Genomic DNA, 19,341 nt, shown 5'->3' with positions numbered 1-19,341 from the left:
TGATGGACAATGACCCAAAATATCCTGCGAAAGCAAACAAGTAGATTATTCTGTAATGGCCAAGTCATCACCAGATCTCAACCCCATCAAGCTGTATGTCAACTGCTTACGACAAAACTAAAAGGAGAAAGACGCATAAATAAGCAACAACTGAAGTCAACGCTGTAACGGTTGAAAAAAGGCTTGCGAAATAAGAAACGCCAACCATGGCGGAAAGACTTCAGGCAGTCATTGCTGCAAAGGACTTCAGGCAGTCATTGCTGCAAAGGATTATCTACAAAGTATTAAAAAACAAAATATTTTATTTATGATAAATTTAATTTGTCCCATTATTTTTGAGCCGTCAAAATGAGGAGGCTTCGTAGAAAAACGGTTGCAATTCTTAAACATTGCACAGGATATTTTTGTTCAATATCTTTTATCAAACCTAAAAATCTACTCTTCAATTGCATGTCAGTTGCTTCATTTTAAACCATAAATAGTTGCCTGCAGAGCTGAAATCATGAATGTCCAAATGTTTATGGACCTAACTGTAAGTTTAGGTCCAAAACCAGCTTTATTCATAAGGTGTTATAGGCTTTTAGTGCATGTGTAAAGTGATTTTTCAGTCTGTCTTTTCTCTTTTGTTTTGTATCCTATTTTATAGGCTTCATCCTGAAATGTCCTTTCTGGGGGCAACCATCCGATCAGAACTGCTATGATGACACTGTATACTGGGAAGTAAGTGAAGTCACCACAATAATAAAAGTCATTGTAACCGTACTTCTATCATTTTCATACTCAAGATAATTTCCCCAGCCCCCAGCATATTCTGACAATATATTGGTTCAGAAAATCTGATATTACAAATTAAGAGAGGATCACATTAAGGCTAGTTTCACACTTGCGTTGGACGGCTTCCGTAGCATTGTGTTGTGTGACGGATGCAACGGATGCATTGCATATAGTGGCACAACGCAATGCTACGGATCGTATTAAAATAACGGAAAGCGTTATTTATTTATTTTTTTCTTCTTTACAGTACCGGCAGCCGACTATTGTGAACGATCAGCTGATTGCTCTTAATAGCCGGCGGCCGAGCGCTCTCACATGCCGGCGGCCGAGCGCTCAGCTGAGCGCTATAACATGCCGGTGGCCGGGCGATCAGCTGGGTGCCTTGACATGCCGGCGGCCGAGCGCTCAGCTGAGTGCCCTGATATGCCGGCGGCCGAGCGCTCAGCTGAGTGCCCTGACATGCCGGTGGCCGAGCGCTCAGCTGAGTGCCCTGACATGCCAGCGGCCGAGCGCTCAGCTGAGTGCCCTGACATGCCAGCGGCCGAGCGCTCAGCTGAGTGCCCTGACATGCCGGTGGCCGAGCGCTCAGCTGAGTGCCCTGACATGCCGGTAGCCGAGCGCTCAGCTGAGTGCCCTGACATGCCGGTGGCCGAGCGCTCAGCTGAGTGCCCTGACTAGAGTTGAGCGCGGTTCGTGGTTCGTGGTTCTCCAGTTCGCGGCTCGAGTGATTTTGGGGCATGTTCTAGATCGAACTAGAACTCGAGCTTTTTGCAAAAGCTCGATAGTTCTAGAAACGTTCGAGAACGGTTCTAGCAGCCAAAAAACAGCTAAATCATAGCTTGGTTTCTGCTGTAATAGTGTAAGTCACTCTGTGAATCAAACTATTATCACATTTCAGTGTATAGTGTGCGTGAACAGCGCCTTCAGATCACTGCTGTTTCTATAATGGCGATCGCCATTTTTTTTTTTTTTTTTTCTTGTCTTCCTTCCCTAAGCGCGCGCGTCTTGTGGGGCGGGCCAGCATGTCAGCCAATCCCAGACACACACACAGCTAAGTGGACTTTGAGCCAGAGAAGCAACGGCATGTGTGATAGGATCTGCATGTCACATGTCCCTGCATTATAAAACCGGACATTTTCTTCACGGACGCCATTATCTGCCTTCTGCGTCTTTGGTGTCAGACATCACTGTCGCAGCTCCGTCTTCCTGAGTCCTATAGCCGATACAGCTGTATGCGCTGCATACACAGCGTTAGACAGCTTAGGGAGAGCACTTTATAGCAGTCCTTTTAAGGGCTCCAACCGGCAGGGTCAGAGAGCCATAGGTGACAGGTCCTGCAAACAGCAACAGCGTCTGTGTAGCCCAGGTCAGGGATTTCCTACCTGCATTTCACCATTAGGAGGGAATAGAAAGGCAGTCTTCCATTCCTCTACCCAGAGCACCACAATCCTGCCACTGTACCCTCTTGTCCTCTGCACACTCCAACTGATAACTAAGCCATTATACTAGCAAACACTCAGTGTACCTAGTGGCATCCTATACGTGGCTATTGGACTTTGCTATAGTCCCACTAGTGCAAAGACATTTGCAGAGCGCGTCTGCCTGCATTGCACACTACAACTCATTCTAACCAAGCCATTATACTAGCAAACACTCAGTGTACCTAGTGGCATCCTATACGTGGCTATTGGACTTTGCTATAGTCCCACTAGTGCAAAGACATTTGCAGAGCGCGTCTGCCTGCATTGCACACTACAACTCATTCTAACCAAGCCATTATACTAGCAAACACTCAGTGTACCTAGTGGCATCCTATACGTGGCTATTGGACTTTGCTATAGTCCCACTAGTGCAAAGACATTTGCAGAGCGCGTCTGCCTGCATTGCACACTACAACTCATTCTAACCAAGCCATTATACTAGCAAACACTCAGTGTACCTAGTGGCATCCTATACGTGGCTATTGGACTTTGCTATAGTCCCACTAGTGCAAAGACATTTGCAGAGCGCGTCTGCCTGCATTGCACACTCCAACTCATTAAAACCAAGCCATTATACTAGCAAACACTCAGTGTACCTAGTGGCATCCTATACGTGGCTATTGGACTTTGCTATAGTCCCACTAGTGCAAAGACATTTGCATAGCGCGTCTGCCGGCATTGCACACTCAAACTCATTTTAACTAAGCCATTATACTAGCAAACACTCAGTGTACCTAGTGGCATCCTATACGTGGCTATTGGACTTTGCTATAGTCCCACTAGTGCAAAGACATTAGCAGAGCACATCTGCCTGCATTGCACACTACAACTCATTCTAACCAAGCCATTATACTAGCAAACACTCAGTGTACCTAGTGGCATCCTATACGTGGCTATTGGACTTTGCTATAGTCCCACTAGTGCAAAGACATTTGCATAGCGCGTCTGCCTGCATTGCACACTCAAACTCATTTTAACTAAGCCATTATACTAGCAAACACTCAGTGTACCTAGTGGCATCCTATACGTGGCTATTGGACTTTGCTATAGTCCCACTAGTGCAAAGACATTAGCAGAGCACATCTGCCTGCATTGCACACTACAACTCATTCTAACCAAGCCATTATACTAGCAAACACTCAGTGTACCTAGTGGCATCCTATACGTGGCTATTGGACTTTGCTATAGTCCCACTAGTGCAAAGACATTTGCAGAGCGCGTCTGCCTGCATTGCACACTCCAACTCATTAAAACCAAGCCATTATACTAGCAAACACTCAGTGTACCTAGTGGCATCCTATACGTGGCTATTGGACTTTGCTATAGTCCCACTAGTGCAAAGACATTTGCATAGCGCGTCTGCCTGCATTGCACACTCAAACTCATTTTAACTAAGCCATTATACTAGCAAACACTCAGTGTACCTAGTGGCATCCTATACGTGGCTATTGGACTTTGCTATAGTCCCACTAGTGCAAAGATATTAGCAGAGCACATCTGCCTGCATTGCACACTACAACTCATTGTTACTAAGCCATTATACTAGCAAACACTCAGTGTACCTAGTTGTATCCTAAACGTGGCTATTGTACTTTTGTCTATTCACAGTATTGGAACGATATTTGCAGCACGTCTGCCTGCATTGCACACTCCAACTTTTTTAAACTAAGCAATTTTACTAGCAAACACTCAGTGTACCTAGTGGCATCCTAAACGTGGCTATTGGACTTTGCTATAGTCCCACTAGTGCAAAGACATTTGCAGAGCACGTCTGCCTGCATTGCACACTACAACTCATTGTTACTAAGCCATTATACTAGCAAACACTCAGTGTACCTAGTTGTATCCTAAACGTGGCTATTGTACTTTTGTCTATTCACAGTATTGGAACGATATTTGCAGCACGTCTGCCTGCATTGCACACTCTAACTTTTTTAAACTCAGCCATTTATAGTAGCAAACACTCAGTGTACCTAGTTGTATCCTAAACGTGGCTATTGTACTTTTGTCAATTCACAGTATTGGAACGATATTTGCAGCACGTCTGCCTGCATTGCACACTCTAACTTTTTTAAACTCAGCCATTTATAGTAGCAAACACTCAGTGTACCTAGTTGTATCCTAAACGTGGCTATTGTACTTTTGTCAATTCACAGTATTGGAACGTTATTTGCAGCACGTCTGCCTGCATTGCACACTCAAACTTTTTTAAACTCAGCCATTTATAGTAGCAAACAGTCACTGTACCTAGTTGTATCCTAAACGTGGCTATTGTACTTTTGTCTATTCACAGTATTGGAACGATATTTGCAGCACGTCTGCCTGCATTGCACACTCAAACTTTTTTAAACTCAGCCATTTATAGTAGCAAACACTCAGTGTACCTAGTTGTATCCTAAACGTGGCTATTGTACTTTTGTCTATTCACAGTATTGGAACGTTATTTGCAGCACGTCTGCCTGCATTGCACACTCTAACTTTTTTAAACTCAGCCATTATACTAGCAAACACTCAGTGTACCTAGTTGTATCCTAAACGTGGCTATTTTACTTTTGTCTATTCACAGTATTGGAACGATATTTGCAGCACGTCTGCCTGCATTGCACACTCTAACTTTTTTAAACTCAGCCATTATACTAGCAAACACTCACTGTACCTAGTTGTATCCTAAACGTGGCTATTGTACTTTTGTCAATTCACAGTATTGGAACGTTATTTGCAGCACGTCTGCCTGCATTGCACACTCAAACTTTTTTAAACTCAGCCATTTATAGTAGCAAACACTCAGTGTACCTAGTTGTATCCTAAACGTGGCTATTGTACTTTTGTCAATTCACAGTATTGGAACGTTATTTGCAGCACGTCTGCCTGCATTGCACACTCAAACTTTTTTAAACTCAGCCATTTATAGTAGCAAACACTCAGTGTACCTAGTTGTATCCTAAACGTGGCTATTGTACTTTTGTCTATTCACAGTATTGGAACGATATTTGCAGCACGTCTGCCTGCATTGCACACTCTAACTTTTTTAAACTCAGCCATTATACTAGCAAACACTCACTGTACCTAGTTGTATCCTAAACGTGGCTATTGTACTTTTGTCAATTCACAGTATTGGAACGATATTTGCAGGACATCTGCCTGCATTGCACACTCAAACTTTTTTAAACTCAGCCATTATACTAGCAAACACTCACTGTACCTAGTTGTATCCTAAACGTGGCTATTGTACTTTTGTCTATTCACACTACTGCAAATCTATGTGCAGCACCTCTGCATGACAACCTCGTGCTCTGTTTTTAATAAGCTATAATGATAGCACAAAATACTGCCATTTTGTGGCATCATAGAACTGGCTGTTGTATTCCATTAGTGCCCCACTGGTGACAAGCTATTTCTAGCACCTCTACATCACACCCTCATGCACATTTAGCTACGCTAATGTTATAGCAAACTCATGGAATTCATTGCTGCATTTCATAATTCGGAGGGATAGAAAGTCAGGCTTCCTTTAGCTTTTCCTTCTGTTCATAGACAGCATCTCCAAGACAAATTTCCCCTCCACGTCTAAGTGTGGAGAGGCAGCTAGTGCGCATGCGTGTGCCGATGTACCCCAGCTGCAGCATAATTACAGTGTTTCGCCTAGTGAGTATGCTCAGCCTGACTGTGCCATTCCTGACGCTAAGTCTTCATTTCGGGATACAGCGCATGCTCCCACACTAAGTGTGAAAAGCCTCTTTGCACAGGTGCTTGCATTCTGTGCCGGGTCTAAGTCCTGTTTTGTGCCTAGACACCATGCTAAAGCTGATAGTCTTTTTTCAGAGACTGTATTTCATGCTACTGAGCATGCTCAGGCACTTCCTGCATCAGAGACTAGGTCCGGTAATGAACTCTTTGGCCCTGGCCCTGATGTGGGGGTCCCATATAGACCACAGGGCATCAGGTGTCCTCCCAAATGGCTTGCAGAGGCCCACACCTATGACTTGTCACCGCATTATTGATGGTCAGACGATGACTGGTGAGGTGTTTGGGTCATGGCAGCCATGAGGTCATCATTGAAGTTGCGTTTCCAAATAGGACGCTAGTTATGCCACTCATGACGTGTCACTCTGCTTTTGTCTCCAGGAGGTGCATTGTGGTTCACCCTGGTTTGGGGCGGACCCAGGTTATAAAAGGGGCTGGAGCCAACAAGGAGGTGCGCAGTCTTCTATTATGCTCCGAAAGAGCACACCTCCATGTGTTGAACCCATTGCGGCTTTAGGCCAGAGGTAGGCAGGGATAGGGTGGTGGATGCAGGCCACCACCACAGTTGGTAACGCAGAACGGTTAAGACCAGCTCCTGTCCTAACAGTCCTGCTTGTGCAGCCCAGTGGCATTAACAGGCCTGCTGCTGCTGATGCGCCTGCTGTCCACAGGTGTGGCCCCTACGCACACGGTCAGCGTACTCAATGGCCCCTGTGTTGTTAACAGGGAGTTCCTGGGCTGGGTGGGCATGTGGACCCTGTGACGCTAACAGGGCTCACAGTCTCCAGATCCGAATGGCGTCTAACTCGGTTCAGGCTACTATTAGTTTCATAGCCACACAGCTCTGTATCCTCCACCAAACCTTCAAGTTGCCAACCTCTCCTTTTCCAACTGGGAGCACGGTGGACACTGACTGCTGAAGGTGATATATACCTTTCTCTTTCTTTTCTTATTAATTTTTGTTATATAGCGGTCACAGATTATATACCACTTTATCCAAATCTGCCAGTCCCACTGTAACAGATGTTGTTTCTTCAGCAAATGTTACAGTTGTTTAACCACCAAATCCACGGACCAAAATTTTTTTCCCCTTTCCAACACACCTGTTCCCCTTTCCAACAGCATCTGTCCTTTTTCAACTCATTTTGGGATATGACCAAAAGTGCAACTGTGCAGGGACACCGTACTCAACGCCATCTCAGCACAGCAGCCATCCCTCGGTCCCTCCGATGTGGACAAGTAAAAGACCATTTCCTCCTATCCATGACAAAGTGTTGAGATTCACTCTGTGCAGCACTGGTGTTTAGTGGAAAAGTAGATCTAAGATTGCGTACCACATTCTGCAGATACTCCTGTATACGTGCGTCTATTTCTATGGCAGGAATTAGTTCGCCAAATTTTGTCTTGTACCGGGGATCTAACAGTGTGGCAACCCAGTATTCAGGATTACTTCAAATTCATACAATCCGAGGGTCATGTAGGTAGTGCAGCAAGAAGGCGCTCATGTGTCTTGTGCATCCAGGAGGACCAAGTCCTTGGTGTGTTGGTGGCAGAGAGGTGAGAATCGTGCATCCTTCCTCTGCCCTCTACCCACAACCTCGCACAACCGAAATGTGAGCAAGCTCTCACTCATCTGCTGAGTCTTCCATGCCCATCGCCAGTTCGTCCTCCATTTCTTCATGGGCTCCTGCACTTTCATCAACACTTTTTGCTGATACTATGCGCCCTTGTTAATCCCTCTCCCTCACCATGACTGCCGCATAGGTGCCGCTGACCATCTGGACCTCGTAGATCTTGTTATCCCTTCCGCATATGACTCCTCCTGTACTTCCTCCCCTTCCTCTTGTCCCAACACCTGACTCCGAATAATAATTACAGTGTGCTCCATCATGTAGATGACCAGAATTGTCACGCTGAGAATGACATTGCCAGTGCTAAACATCTTCGTCGACATTTCAAAACTGTGTAGCAGGGTGCATAGGTCCTTGATCTGACACCACTCCAGCAGCGTGATCTGCACCACCTCTGGATCAACTTATCCCAGGCTATATGTCTTACCGTATTTCAGCAGGGCTCTGCGGTGCTGCCACACACGCTGCAACATGTGCAGATTCCAATTCCTGCGTGTCGGAACATCGCATTTCCGGCGTTTAACTGCCAGACCCTAAGACTTCCGGAGTGATGAAAGTTGTTGAGCTGCTGTGTGCGCACGATGGAAGTGAGCACATAGCGAGCGTGCCCGCTGCACAAGGCCATGTAGGCCGTGATGGTGTTTTAAAAATTGCTGGAGAATTCGGATCAACACGTGAGCCATAAAAGGCACGTGTGTCACATTGCCCTGAGGATGGCCCGCAGCCAGGTTTGCATCATTGCCGCACACGGCTGTTAAGTCACCAACGGAGTCCGCTCCGTCAATTTGTACGCCGGTCGCCAGGTGACAACGTGTTCCTTTCATGAATAGTGCTGATGATGGGAGAGTAGTCGATGCCAGCGGCGCAGGTGGACGCAGGTTATGCTCACCCACTGGGCTGCATTACCTTGACAGATGCAGAATCTCTGGCTGAATGTAGCTGGTGGGTATCTCACAGATGAAATACCATCATTCAGCTACAACCAATGGGAAGACACCACACCCTTTTTTATGCCCATCCTGTCTGCAGACCACTGCCAGACATAGCTATGAACCTCTGGTTAATTTTACCCCCAGTTCAGTTTTATGATTTTGTGTGCTTGTTACCTGACTACTTTTCCTGCTTGCTGTTTATGTACCTTGTTGGCCGATACGCATTTCACCTCTGCTTGTTTTCTGATTAAGTCCTGGCCGTCCCATTCTGTTCCTGTTCCTCAATTAATGTTTTGACCCTGCCTGACTACTATTCTCTGTAATAGCGGTGTGACTCACATTTCCCATACATTTCAAAGTAAAACTTTGACCGCCTGATGGCATTGAGCTCTGCTGCCAGCATAGTAAGGAGGTGTGTGGTAGTCCTTGTGCGCAGTTGCAAGGAAGGGTGGCCTGACCACACAGGGTTTGCGCAAAGGTAGAGGACCCACACGAGGTTGAAGAGGCAGAAGCAGTGTATTAACTTCTACATACAGAACAAGGATTGAAACAACTCGTGGGGACGGCAAGACTTGTACAGCAGACCCTTCTCCATCTCTCACCATAGTTTGCCAGTGCCCAGTCAGTGACATGTAATGACCCTGTCTATGCTTACTGGTCCAAGTATCTGTGTTGAAATGCACCCTGTCGCACACAGATTTTCTCAAGGAAGTGGTGATGTTGTGTGCGACATGCCGGTGTAGCGCGGGCATGCTTTTCTTGGAGAAGCAGTGGTGATTGGGCATCTGGTACTGGGGCACAGCGACAGACATAAGGTCTGTAAAATCCGGTGTGTCCACTACGCGTAAAGGCAGCATTTCGGTAGCCAACAGCTTACAGAGGGATAGAGTCAACCACTTAGCTTTGTCATGGGTCGCAGTAAGTGGCCTTTTATTTGACCACATCTGAGGGACAGAGATCTGGCTGCTGTCTGTAGACGGTGTTGAGTAGGGTGTCCCTGGAAAAATGCAGGTTTGTGAGAAAAGTGCAGGCGGAGACATGATGTTGGCTTCATCTTGCCTTCAGATCTGTTCATCTTGTATCATTTTTAAAAAACACAGCAAGCAAGGGTTACTCCAAGCGGAGTCTCCCTTTTTTTCCAAAAATTGGGCCCCACACAGACACCTTATCAGTGGCAGCACTTGTGCCCTAGTTGCAAACAGGATGTTTTGATTTGCATCAAGCACATTCCAAATCCACAAGCATTTACTCTCCCCAGGATGACACAGGGGTAGTAAATTCCTTCTGGATCCATGACTTGTTCATTTTGATGAACGTCAGTCTGTCCACATTGTCACTGGACAGACGCGTGCGCTTATCTGTCAGCACACACCCAGCAGCACTGAAGACACGTTCAGAGACAACGCTGGCAGCTGGACACGACAAAATCTTCGAGGCGTAACTGGAGAGCTCTTGACATTTTTCTAGATTTGAAGCACAAAAGGAGCAAGGCTCCATTTGCAAAGTCATTGCATCGATGTTCATTTGGAGATACTCCTGTATCATCCTCTCCATCCGTTGACTATGTGTCAGACTTGTTGTCTCTGGTGGCCTTGCAAAGGAGGGTCTAAAAAAATTATGAAAAGATTCCATAAAATTGCTGTTACCAGCACCAGATACGGTCCTACTGGTACGGGTAGACTGTTGAAGATGACGAGGCCGTCCCATGTTTGTCAAGTTACAACTGGGAGAATCACTCCCTTCACCTGCACGGTTGTTTGGTGGAAAAGCCGAGCTAAGATCGAGTAACAGCTTCTGCTGATACTCCTGCATACGTGCGTCCCTTTCTATGGGTGGAATTATGTCACAAAATTTGGACTTGTCCCGGGGATCTAATAGTGTGGCAAGCCAGTAGTCATCATCACTTCTAATTTTGACAATACGAGGGTCATGTTGGAGGTAGTGCAACAAGAAGGCACTCATGTGTCTTGCGCAGCCATGCGCACCAAGTCCACGCTGTGTTTGTGGCATAGAGGTGCTAACCGTTCTTTCTTCCTCTGTCATCTCCCCCCAACCTCTTTCAACTGAAATTTGACCAAGGTCCCCCTCATCTGCTGAGTCTTCCATGTCCATGGACAGTTCGTCCTCCATATCTTCATGTCCTCCTGCACCTTCCTCAACATCTCACCTGCTACCATGCGCCCTTGTTGATCCCTGTCCCCCATGGTCCCATGCCTGCCGCGTTGGTGATGATGAACGTCTGGACCTTGGTGATGTTGTTGTGTCTTGCGCATATGAATCCTCCTGTAGTTCCTCCCCTTCCTGTTGTCCCACCCCCTGACTACGAATAGTGTTTAGCGTGTGCTCCAGCATGTAAATGACTGTAATCGTCATGCTGATAATGGCATTGTCAGCGCTAAACATATTCGTCGCCATGTCGAAACTGTGCAGAAGGGTGCATAGGTCCTTGATCTGCGATCACTCCATCAGGGTGATCTGCCCCACTTCTGCATCTCGTTGGCCCAGGCTATACATCATGACGTATTGCACCAGGGCTCGCCGGTGCTGCCACAGTCGCTGTAACATGTGGAGAGTTGAATTCCAGCGTGTCGCCACATCGCATTTCAGGCGATGAACCGGCAGGCCGAAAGACTTCTGGAGCGATGCAAGTCGCTCAGGTGCGGCGGTTGAACGGCGGAAGTGAGCACTGCAGACAGTTTCCGTGCCCTGGTCAGAAGGCCATCTAGGCCGGGATAGTGTGTTAAAAATTGCTGGACAACAAGGTTAAACACGTGAGCCATACAAGGCACGTGTGTCACCTTGCCCAGGCGAAGGGCCGCACCCAGGTTTGCAGCATTGTCGCACACGGCCTTACCAGGCTGCAGGTTGAGTGGAGACAACCATTTATCAAAATCAGTCTCCAGAGCTGCCCACAACTCAGTCGCTGTGTGACTCCTATTTCAAAGACATGTCAAGCTAAAGACCGCCTGATGCCGTTGCGCTCTGCTACCAGCATAGTAATGAGGGGTGCGTGATTCCTTCTGCGCAGTGAGAACGCTGGTGGCCTGACCAGGCAGGCTTGGGGCGGAGGTGGAGGACCCAGATGAGGTGGAGGATGCAGAAGCAGTGGCGGAACTTGGACAGACAGAGGATTGACACACAAGTCGTGGGGACGGCAAGACTTGTGCAGCAGACCCTTCACCATCTATCACCATAGTTACCCAGTGGCCAGTCAGCGACATGTAACGTCCCTGTCCATGCTTACTGGTCCAAGTATCGGTGGTGAAATGCACCCGTTCACACACAGAGTTTCTCAAGGAAGCGGTGATGTTGTGTGCGACATGCTGGTGTAGCGCGGGCACACCTTTCTTAGAGAAGTAGTGGCGACTAGGCATCTGGTACTGGGGCACAGCGACAGACATAAGGTCTCTAAAATCCTGTGTGTCCACTAGGCGGAAAGGCAGCATTTCTGTAGTCAACAGCTTACAGAGGGATAGAGTCAACCTCTTCGCTTTGTCATGGGTCGCAGGAAGTGGCCTTTTATTTGACCACATCTGAGGGACAGAGATCTGGCTGCTGTGTGTAGACGGTGTTGAGTCGGGTGTCCCTGGAAAAATGCAGCTTTGTGAGGAAAGTGCAGGCGGAGACATGATGTTGCCTTCATCCAAAGTTGGTGCTATCGATGTCTGAGAGAGCTGTACACACTCACTTGTTTCCCCTTCCAAACCAACTGACGACCTACCAAGCAAACTGCCTGTTGCGGTTACAGTGGTGGAAGTTGTGGGTGGAAAAACAGGTGTGACAGCTGTCCCCACAGTCCTAGAAGATGACGAGCGCGCGGATGCACTGGAAGGGGCAGGCGGTGGATGGTTCGCTCCGCTAGGCCGCATTGCAGCACGGTGAGCTTCCCATCGGGCCATATGATATTTATTCATGTGACGATTCATGGAAGAAGTTGTCAAACTGCTGAGGTTTTGACCTCTACTAAGAGAACCATGACAAATTTTACAGATCACATAATTTGGGCGATCTTTTTCTATGTCAAAAAAGGACCTGGCTAGGCAAGGCTTAGAGGCCATGCGACCTGTTGATCCACCCCGAATAATGCTCAGAGGCAGAGTGGTGGCTGAGGATGCAGTTGTAGACGTGCTACCAGTGCTCCGACTGTGTCCAGGACGGCGCCAGGTTACTTCGACGTCGGTTGCATCCTCCTCCACCGCCTCTGTTGACCTCCTCGAGTGTCTGACTGTGGGTTGACAGTAGGTGTGATCTAGAACTTAATCATCAATTGTTGTGTTTGCACTCCCCTACCCCTCAGACCGAGTTTCTTCTTGCCCTGACCGAATATTTAAGTTGTCATCCCAATCGGGTATCTGCGTCTCATCTTCATCAGTATGTTCCTCATTGCCTATAACCACAGTTGTTGGAAAGGCAGCATTTTGGTAGCCAACAGTTTGCATATGATGAAAGTCAACCTCCAAGCCATTTCATGCCCTTCTAAAAGCATGTAAAACACAGCGAGGGGACTCCAACCACAGTCTCCCTCGTTGCCACTAACTGGGCCACACACACCCCACTTGACTGGCATCGGTTGACCCCCCCTTTTGACAAAGAAAAAGATGCTTTGCATGAAGCACTCTCAAAAATACGCGTGCCTTTCCCGTCCCCTGGCTGACCCAGGGGAAGAAAAGTCCTCTGAGAGCCATGACTTGTTCATCTTGGTTCTTTTAGAGACACAGCGAGGGGACTCCAACCACAGTCTCCCTCGTTGCCACTAACTGGGCCACACACACCCCACTTGACTGGCATCGGTTGAGCCCCCCTTTTGACAAAGAAAAAGATGCTTTGCATGAAGCACTCTCAAAAATACGCGTGCCTTTCCCGTCCCCTGGCTGACCCAGGGGAAGAAAAGTCCTCTGAGAGCCATGACTTGTTCATCTTGGTTCTTTTAGAGACACAGCGAGGGGACTCCAACCACAGTCTCCCTCGTTGCCACTAACTGGGCCACACACACCCCACTTGACTGGCATCGGTTGAGCCCCCCTTTTGACAAAGAAAAAGATGCTTTGCATGAAGCACTCTCAAAAATACGCGTGCCTTTCCCGTCCCCTGGCTGACCCAGGGGAAGAAAAGTCCTCTGAGAGCCATGACTTGTTCATCTTGGTTCTTTTAGAGACACAGCGAGGGGACTCCAACCACAGTCTCCCTCGTTGCCACTAACTGGGCCACACACACCCCACTTGACTGGCATCGGTTGAGCCCCCTTTTGAAAAAGAAAAAGATGCTTTGCATGAAGCACTCTCAAAAATACGCGTGCCTTTCCCGTCCCCTGGCTGACCCAGGGGAAGAAAAGTCCTCTGAGAGCCATGACTTGTTCATCTTGGTTCTTTTAGAGACACAGCGAGGGGACTCCAACCACAGTCTCCCTCGTTGCCACTAACTGGGCCACACACACCCCACTTGACTGGCATCGGTTGAGCCCCCTTTTGAAAAAGAAAAAGATGCTTTGCATGAAGCACTCTCAAAAATACGCGTGCCTTTCCCGTCCCCTGGCTGACCCAGGGGAAGAAAAGTCCTCTGAGAGCCATGACTTGTTCATCTTGGTTCTTTTAGAGACACAGCGAGGGGACTCCAACCACAGTCTCCCTCGTTGCCACTAACTGGGCCACACACACCCCACTTGACTGGCATCGGTTGAGCCCCCCTTTTGACAAAGAAAAAGATGCTTTGCATGAAGCACTCTCAAAAATACGCGTGCCTTTCCCGTCCCCTGGCTGACCCAGGGGAAGAAAAGTCCTCTGAGAGCCATGACTTGTTCATCTTGGTTCTTTTAGAGACACAGCGAGGGGACTCCAACCACAGTCTCCCTCGTTGCCACTAACTGGGCCACACACACCCCACTTGACTGGCATCGGTTGACCCCCCCTTTTGACAAAGAAAAAGATGCTTTGCATGAAGCACTCTCAAAAATACGCGTGCCTTTCCCGTCCCCTGGCTGACCCAGGGGAAGAAAAGTCCTCTGAGAGCCATGACTTGTTCATCTTGGTTCTTTTAGAGACACAGCGAGGGGACTCCAACCACAGTCTCCCTCGTTGCCACTAACTGGGCCACACACACCCCACTTGACTGGCATCGGTTGAGCCCCCTTTTGAAAAAGAAAAAGATGCTTTGCATGAAGCACTCTCAAAAATACGCGTGCCTTTCCCGTCCCCTGGCTGACCCAGGGGAAGAAAAGTCCTCTGAGAGCCATGACTTGTTCATCTTGGTTCTTTTAGAGACACAGCGAGGGGACTCCAACCACAGTCTCCCTCGTTGCCACTAACTGGGCCACACACACCCCACTTGACTGGCATCGGTTGAGCCCCCTTTTGAAAAAGAAAAAGATGCTTTGCATGAAGCACTCTCAAAAATACGCGTGCCTTTCCCGTCCCCTGGCTGACCCAGGGGAAGAAAAGTCCTCTGAGAGCCATGACTTGTTCATCTTGGTTCTTTTAGAGACACAGCGAGGGGACTCCAACCACAGTCTCCCTCGTTGCCACTAACTGGGTCACACACACCCCACTTGACTGGCATCGGTTGAGCCCCCCTTTTGACAAAGAAAAAGATGCTTTGCATGAAGCACTCTCAAAAATACGCGTGCCTTTCGCCTCCCCTGGCTGACCCAGGGGAAGAAAAGTCCTCTGAGAGCCAGGTCCACATTGTCAGTGGACAGACACGTGTGCTTATCTGCCAGCAGACCCCCAGCAGCACTGAAGACAGGTTCCGAGAGAACGCTGGCTGCAGGACACGACAAGATCCCCAAGGCGTACGTGGCGAGCTCAGGCAATTTATCCAGATTGGAAGCCTAAAATGAGCAGGGCTCAAGTTGCACAATAATGGAATCGATGTTTCTTTGCATATACTCATATATCTGTGTGTCTCCCTCTTTTTCCTTGTCCAGCTGTTTTGTTTTCACATGAGTATATGTCCTTGTCACTTTCCCATGTGTTTGTGTTATGTTGTGAGTTGTTTGTCACCTTTTGGACACCTTTCAGGGTGTTTTCTAGGTGTTTTACTGTGTTTGTGATTGCCTGCCATTGTTTCCTATGGGCTCGAGTTCGGTTCGTCGAACGTTCGACGAGCCGAACTCGAGCCAGACCCCCCGTTCGGCGAACCGCCTCGAGCCGAACCGGGACCGGTTCGCTCATCTCTAGCCCTGACATGCCAGCGGCCGAGCGCTCAGCTGAGTGCCCTGACATACCGGCAGCCGAGCGCTCAGCTGAGTGCCCTGACATGCCGGTGGCCGAGCGCTCATCTGAGTGCCCTGACATGCCAGCGGCCGAGCGCTCAGCTGAGTGCCCTGACATGCCGGCGGCCGAGCGCTCAGCTGAGTGCCCTGACATGCCGGTGGCCGAGCGCTCAGCTGAGTGCCCTGACATGCCGGCGGCCAAGTGCTCAGCTGAATGTTCGGCCACCAAGAAATAAAATAAAGTTGGTGATTAAAAAAAAAGAGAGCATGCGCAGTGAAAAATAAAGGTTTCCGCTGCTCAAAAAAACGTTACATGTAGCGTTCCATCCGCCCGGCGCTGCGTCATCCAGCGGATGCAACGCTGACACTTGTGTTACAGTGCATCGTCCATACAAGTCTATGGAGAATAGCGCAGTGCGTTAACGGACTGCGCTATTCTCCATAGTGACGGACTGCGCTGAACGCAAGTGTGAAAGTAGCCTAACAGAACACAGTGCAACTTTCTGCTGATTTAAAAGGCAGCACATACACTAGTGTCCCCTTATTCTTCTCTCCCTCTCCACTCCCCTTTCTTTTCGTCTTCACCCTCTCCCATTTCACTTCTTTTCCTGTTTCTCCTTTACTGTTTTCTTTCTCTCACATCCTTTCTTTACCTCTTGTTTCTCGCCCTCTCATTTCCTTGATACAACAAGAATGAATTGGTGCACAACATTTCATAAGACAAATAACCCATTAATTATAAAGCCACTCCATAATGAAGTAATGGAAACCAAAGAGGAGGCAATGGACAATTAAATGGCTAAAGCTAAAAATGTATTTTTTTATTTATCAAAGGGTATATAGTAAATAATCATTATAGAAAACACACACACATTAAAACCAAGGTGCTACTAGATGTTTACAAAAAAAGGAGGGGAAAGGAGAAATCCCAATCCAATCCCACAAGAGGCAGACACAAAAGTGTAAAATGTTGGGAAGATACAGGGAGAGTACAAAAATTGATAACATTATTGTTGCACACATTTAGATACCATATTGCTCTTTATCCCGGCCATAATAAGGCAGAGTAATCCCATTAACACTAGAAGTCCCAGAGAGGGGTCATTTAACATTTCTACCTTTGGAACCCAGAGATGGGTCAAATGACCTGAAGGATTTTAGCTAACATCCTATAATTACCGTCTTTTGTTCTGTAATTAAGGCCATTACTTTTGCACCACAGGAGGTTGTTGTTTTCCATTGAGTTTAGCCATTTAGTTTCTAGTTAGTTCTATTAAGTTTGAACTAAGGGTCATTTGACCCTCTTTCGGGACTTTATGGGGGAGCTCGAAATTTCTGGGACTTCTAGTGTTAAATGCCCTCAAAGTCAAAATAAAGTCTCACCCATGGACACAGTAGCCCCCACAATGTGTCTCTGACTGCCGATGGGACCTCTGACGCGCGTTTCGCGATGTTAATTGACTGCTTTGTCAGGGAAAAATCCTTTTAGTATCCCTTCTGCCTCTCTCTACTCTACACTTACATACTTCTCATCTCATCTCTTATTTCACCTCTCATCTCATCTCTTTTCCTTTCTTTATCTCTTCTTTCTTCTCCTCTACTCCTCCCATCTTTTCCAAACCCCTACTCTACACTTCATCTCATTTTCTCTTACTCACTTACCTTTCCAACACTTTTTCACTCCCATTTAAATTTTATCGCCTCTTTTTTACCTTTATTTCTTCAGCTCTTACTTGTATTCTCACCTTTTATATTTTTTTCTGTCCTTTCACCTCTCCTCTCTTTTTCTCCTAGTACTACTTATGTCCCCTTTTTTCTTTTTCTCTTGCTTTCTAGCCTTCCTTATATCCTTTCACTTATCTCCTCTTAACTTTCATCTCACTCTTTCATTTTTTCTCTCTCTCTCTTCCCTTCTCCCTTTTCACATTCCGCTCACTTCTATCTTTATTCTCCCTTTTTATGTCCCTTTTCACCTCTTCTCTGCCCTTTTTGAGCTTTTCTCTACCTCCCTTACATCTCCTATTTCCTTTTTGCCTCTTTTTCCCTTATAATCACTCCTCTAACTTTTTTGCCTGTCCTTACTAACCCACATTCTACTCCCTTTCACTCCTTTCTCTCATTATCCCCGACCTTTCCTCTCCATACCTTACTTTCCCTATCTCTATTTCCCTTTCATCTTGAATATTTACCTCTTAATTTTTCCCCTTTTATTTTCTCCCCTTACTACCTCTCCCACATCCCTGACTACTTAATTTGTAAAAATGCGGACTCGTATTATTGAAAATAGTTAGATTGAAAATGCTGCAAATTAATTAAGAATTGGCAGCAATTCAAATACACATATAAAAGAGCCTCACATTACTCCAAAAAACTAGAATAGGAAAAATAACTGTACAATTGACAGCAGCTCAGATAAGCATATGAAAAATGTTCAAATTATTCAAGATAATTAGAATAGAAAAGGAAAAATACTTGTAAAATTGGCAGCAGCTCAGATAAGCAAATGAAAGAGGCTCAAATTATCCAAAATAACTAGAATAGGAACATAATTGTACAATTGGCAGTAGCTCAAATAAGCAAATGCAAGAGGTTCAAATTACTGCAAATAACTAGAGTCTGAAAAATAACTGTACAATTGGCAGTGGATCAAATAAACATATGAAAGAGGCTCCAATTACTCCAATTAACTAGAATAGAAAAGGAAAAATACTTCTTAAATTGGCAGCAGCTGATAAAAACATACAAAAGAGGTTCAAATAACTTCGAATAGCTACAATAGGAAAAATGACTGTACAATTGGCAGCAGCTAAGAAAAACATATGAAACAGGCTCAAATTACTCCAAATAACTAAAGTATGAAAAATAACTATACAATTGGCAGCAGCCCAGATAAGCATATGAAAGAGGCTCAAATTACTCCCAATAAGTAGAACAGAAAAGGATAAATACTTGTTAAACTGGCAGCAGCTGAGAAAAATATATGAAAGAGGCTCAAATTACTCCAAATAACTAAAGTATGAAAAATAAGTGTACAATTGGCAGCAGCTCAGCTAAGCATATGAAAGAGGCTGAAATTACTCCAAATAACTAGAATAGAAAAGGAAAAATACTTGTAAAATTGTCAGGAGCTCAGAAAACCATATGAAAGAGGCTCAAATTTCTTTGAATACAGTAACTAGAATAAAAACATAACTGTACAATTGGCAGAAGCTCAAATAAACATATGAAAGAGGCTCAAATTACTCCAAATAACTTAAAATAGAAAAGGAAAAATACTTCTTAAATTGGCAGCAGCTTAGAAAAACATATGAAAGAGGCTCAAATTACTCGAATAGGAAAAATAAGTGTACAATTGGCAGCAGCTCAGATAAGCATATGAAAGAAGCTCAAATTACTCCAAATAACTAGAATAGAAAAGAAAAAGTACTTGTGAAATTGGCAGCCGCTCAGGTAAGCATATAAAAGAGGCTCAAATTATCCCAAATAACTAGAATAGGTACATAACTGTACAATTGGCAGCAGCTCAAATAAACATATGGAAGAGGCTCAAATTACTCCAAATAACTTAAAAT

The 19,341-nt window shown here is 46.3% G+C and overlaps 1 protein-coding gene across 1 annotated transcript in view; it reads left to right on the top strand.

Moving 5' to 3' along the window:
- The window catches only part of RHAG (Rh associated glycoprotein), a 122,107-nt gene that overhangs the window by 97,737 nt on the left and 5,029 nt on the right, over window positions 1-19,341 (top strand). The window contains exon 9 of the mRNA XM_075341230.1: window positions 647-720. Within this exon, the coding sequence (XP_075197345.1) occupies window positions 647-720 (74 nt within the window). The remainder of the gene's footprint in view (window positions 1-646; window positions 721-19,341) is intronic.

The sequence above is a fragment of the Anomaloglossus baeobatrachus genome, chromosome 3, assembly GCF_048569485.1.
Source record: "Anomaloglossus baeobatrachus isolate aAnoBae1 chromosome 3, aAnoBae1.hap1, whole genome shotgun sequence".
Taxonomy (NCBI): domain Eukaryota; kingdom Metazoa; phylum Chordata; class Amphibia; order Anura; family Aromobatidae; genus Anomaloglossus; species Anomaloglossus baeobatrachus.
Note: the sequence above shows the minus strand (reverse complement) of the source record. Positions and strands in the feature narration are given on the sequence as shown.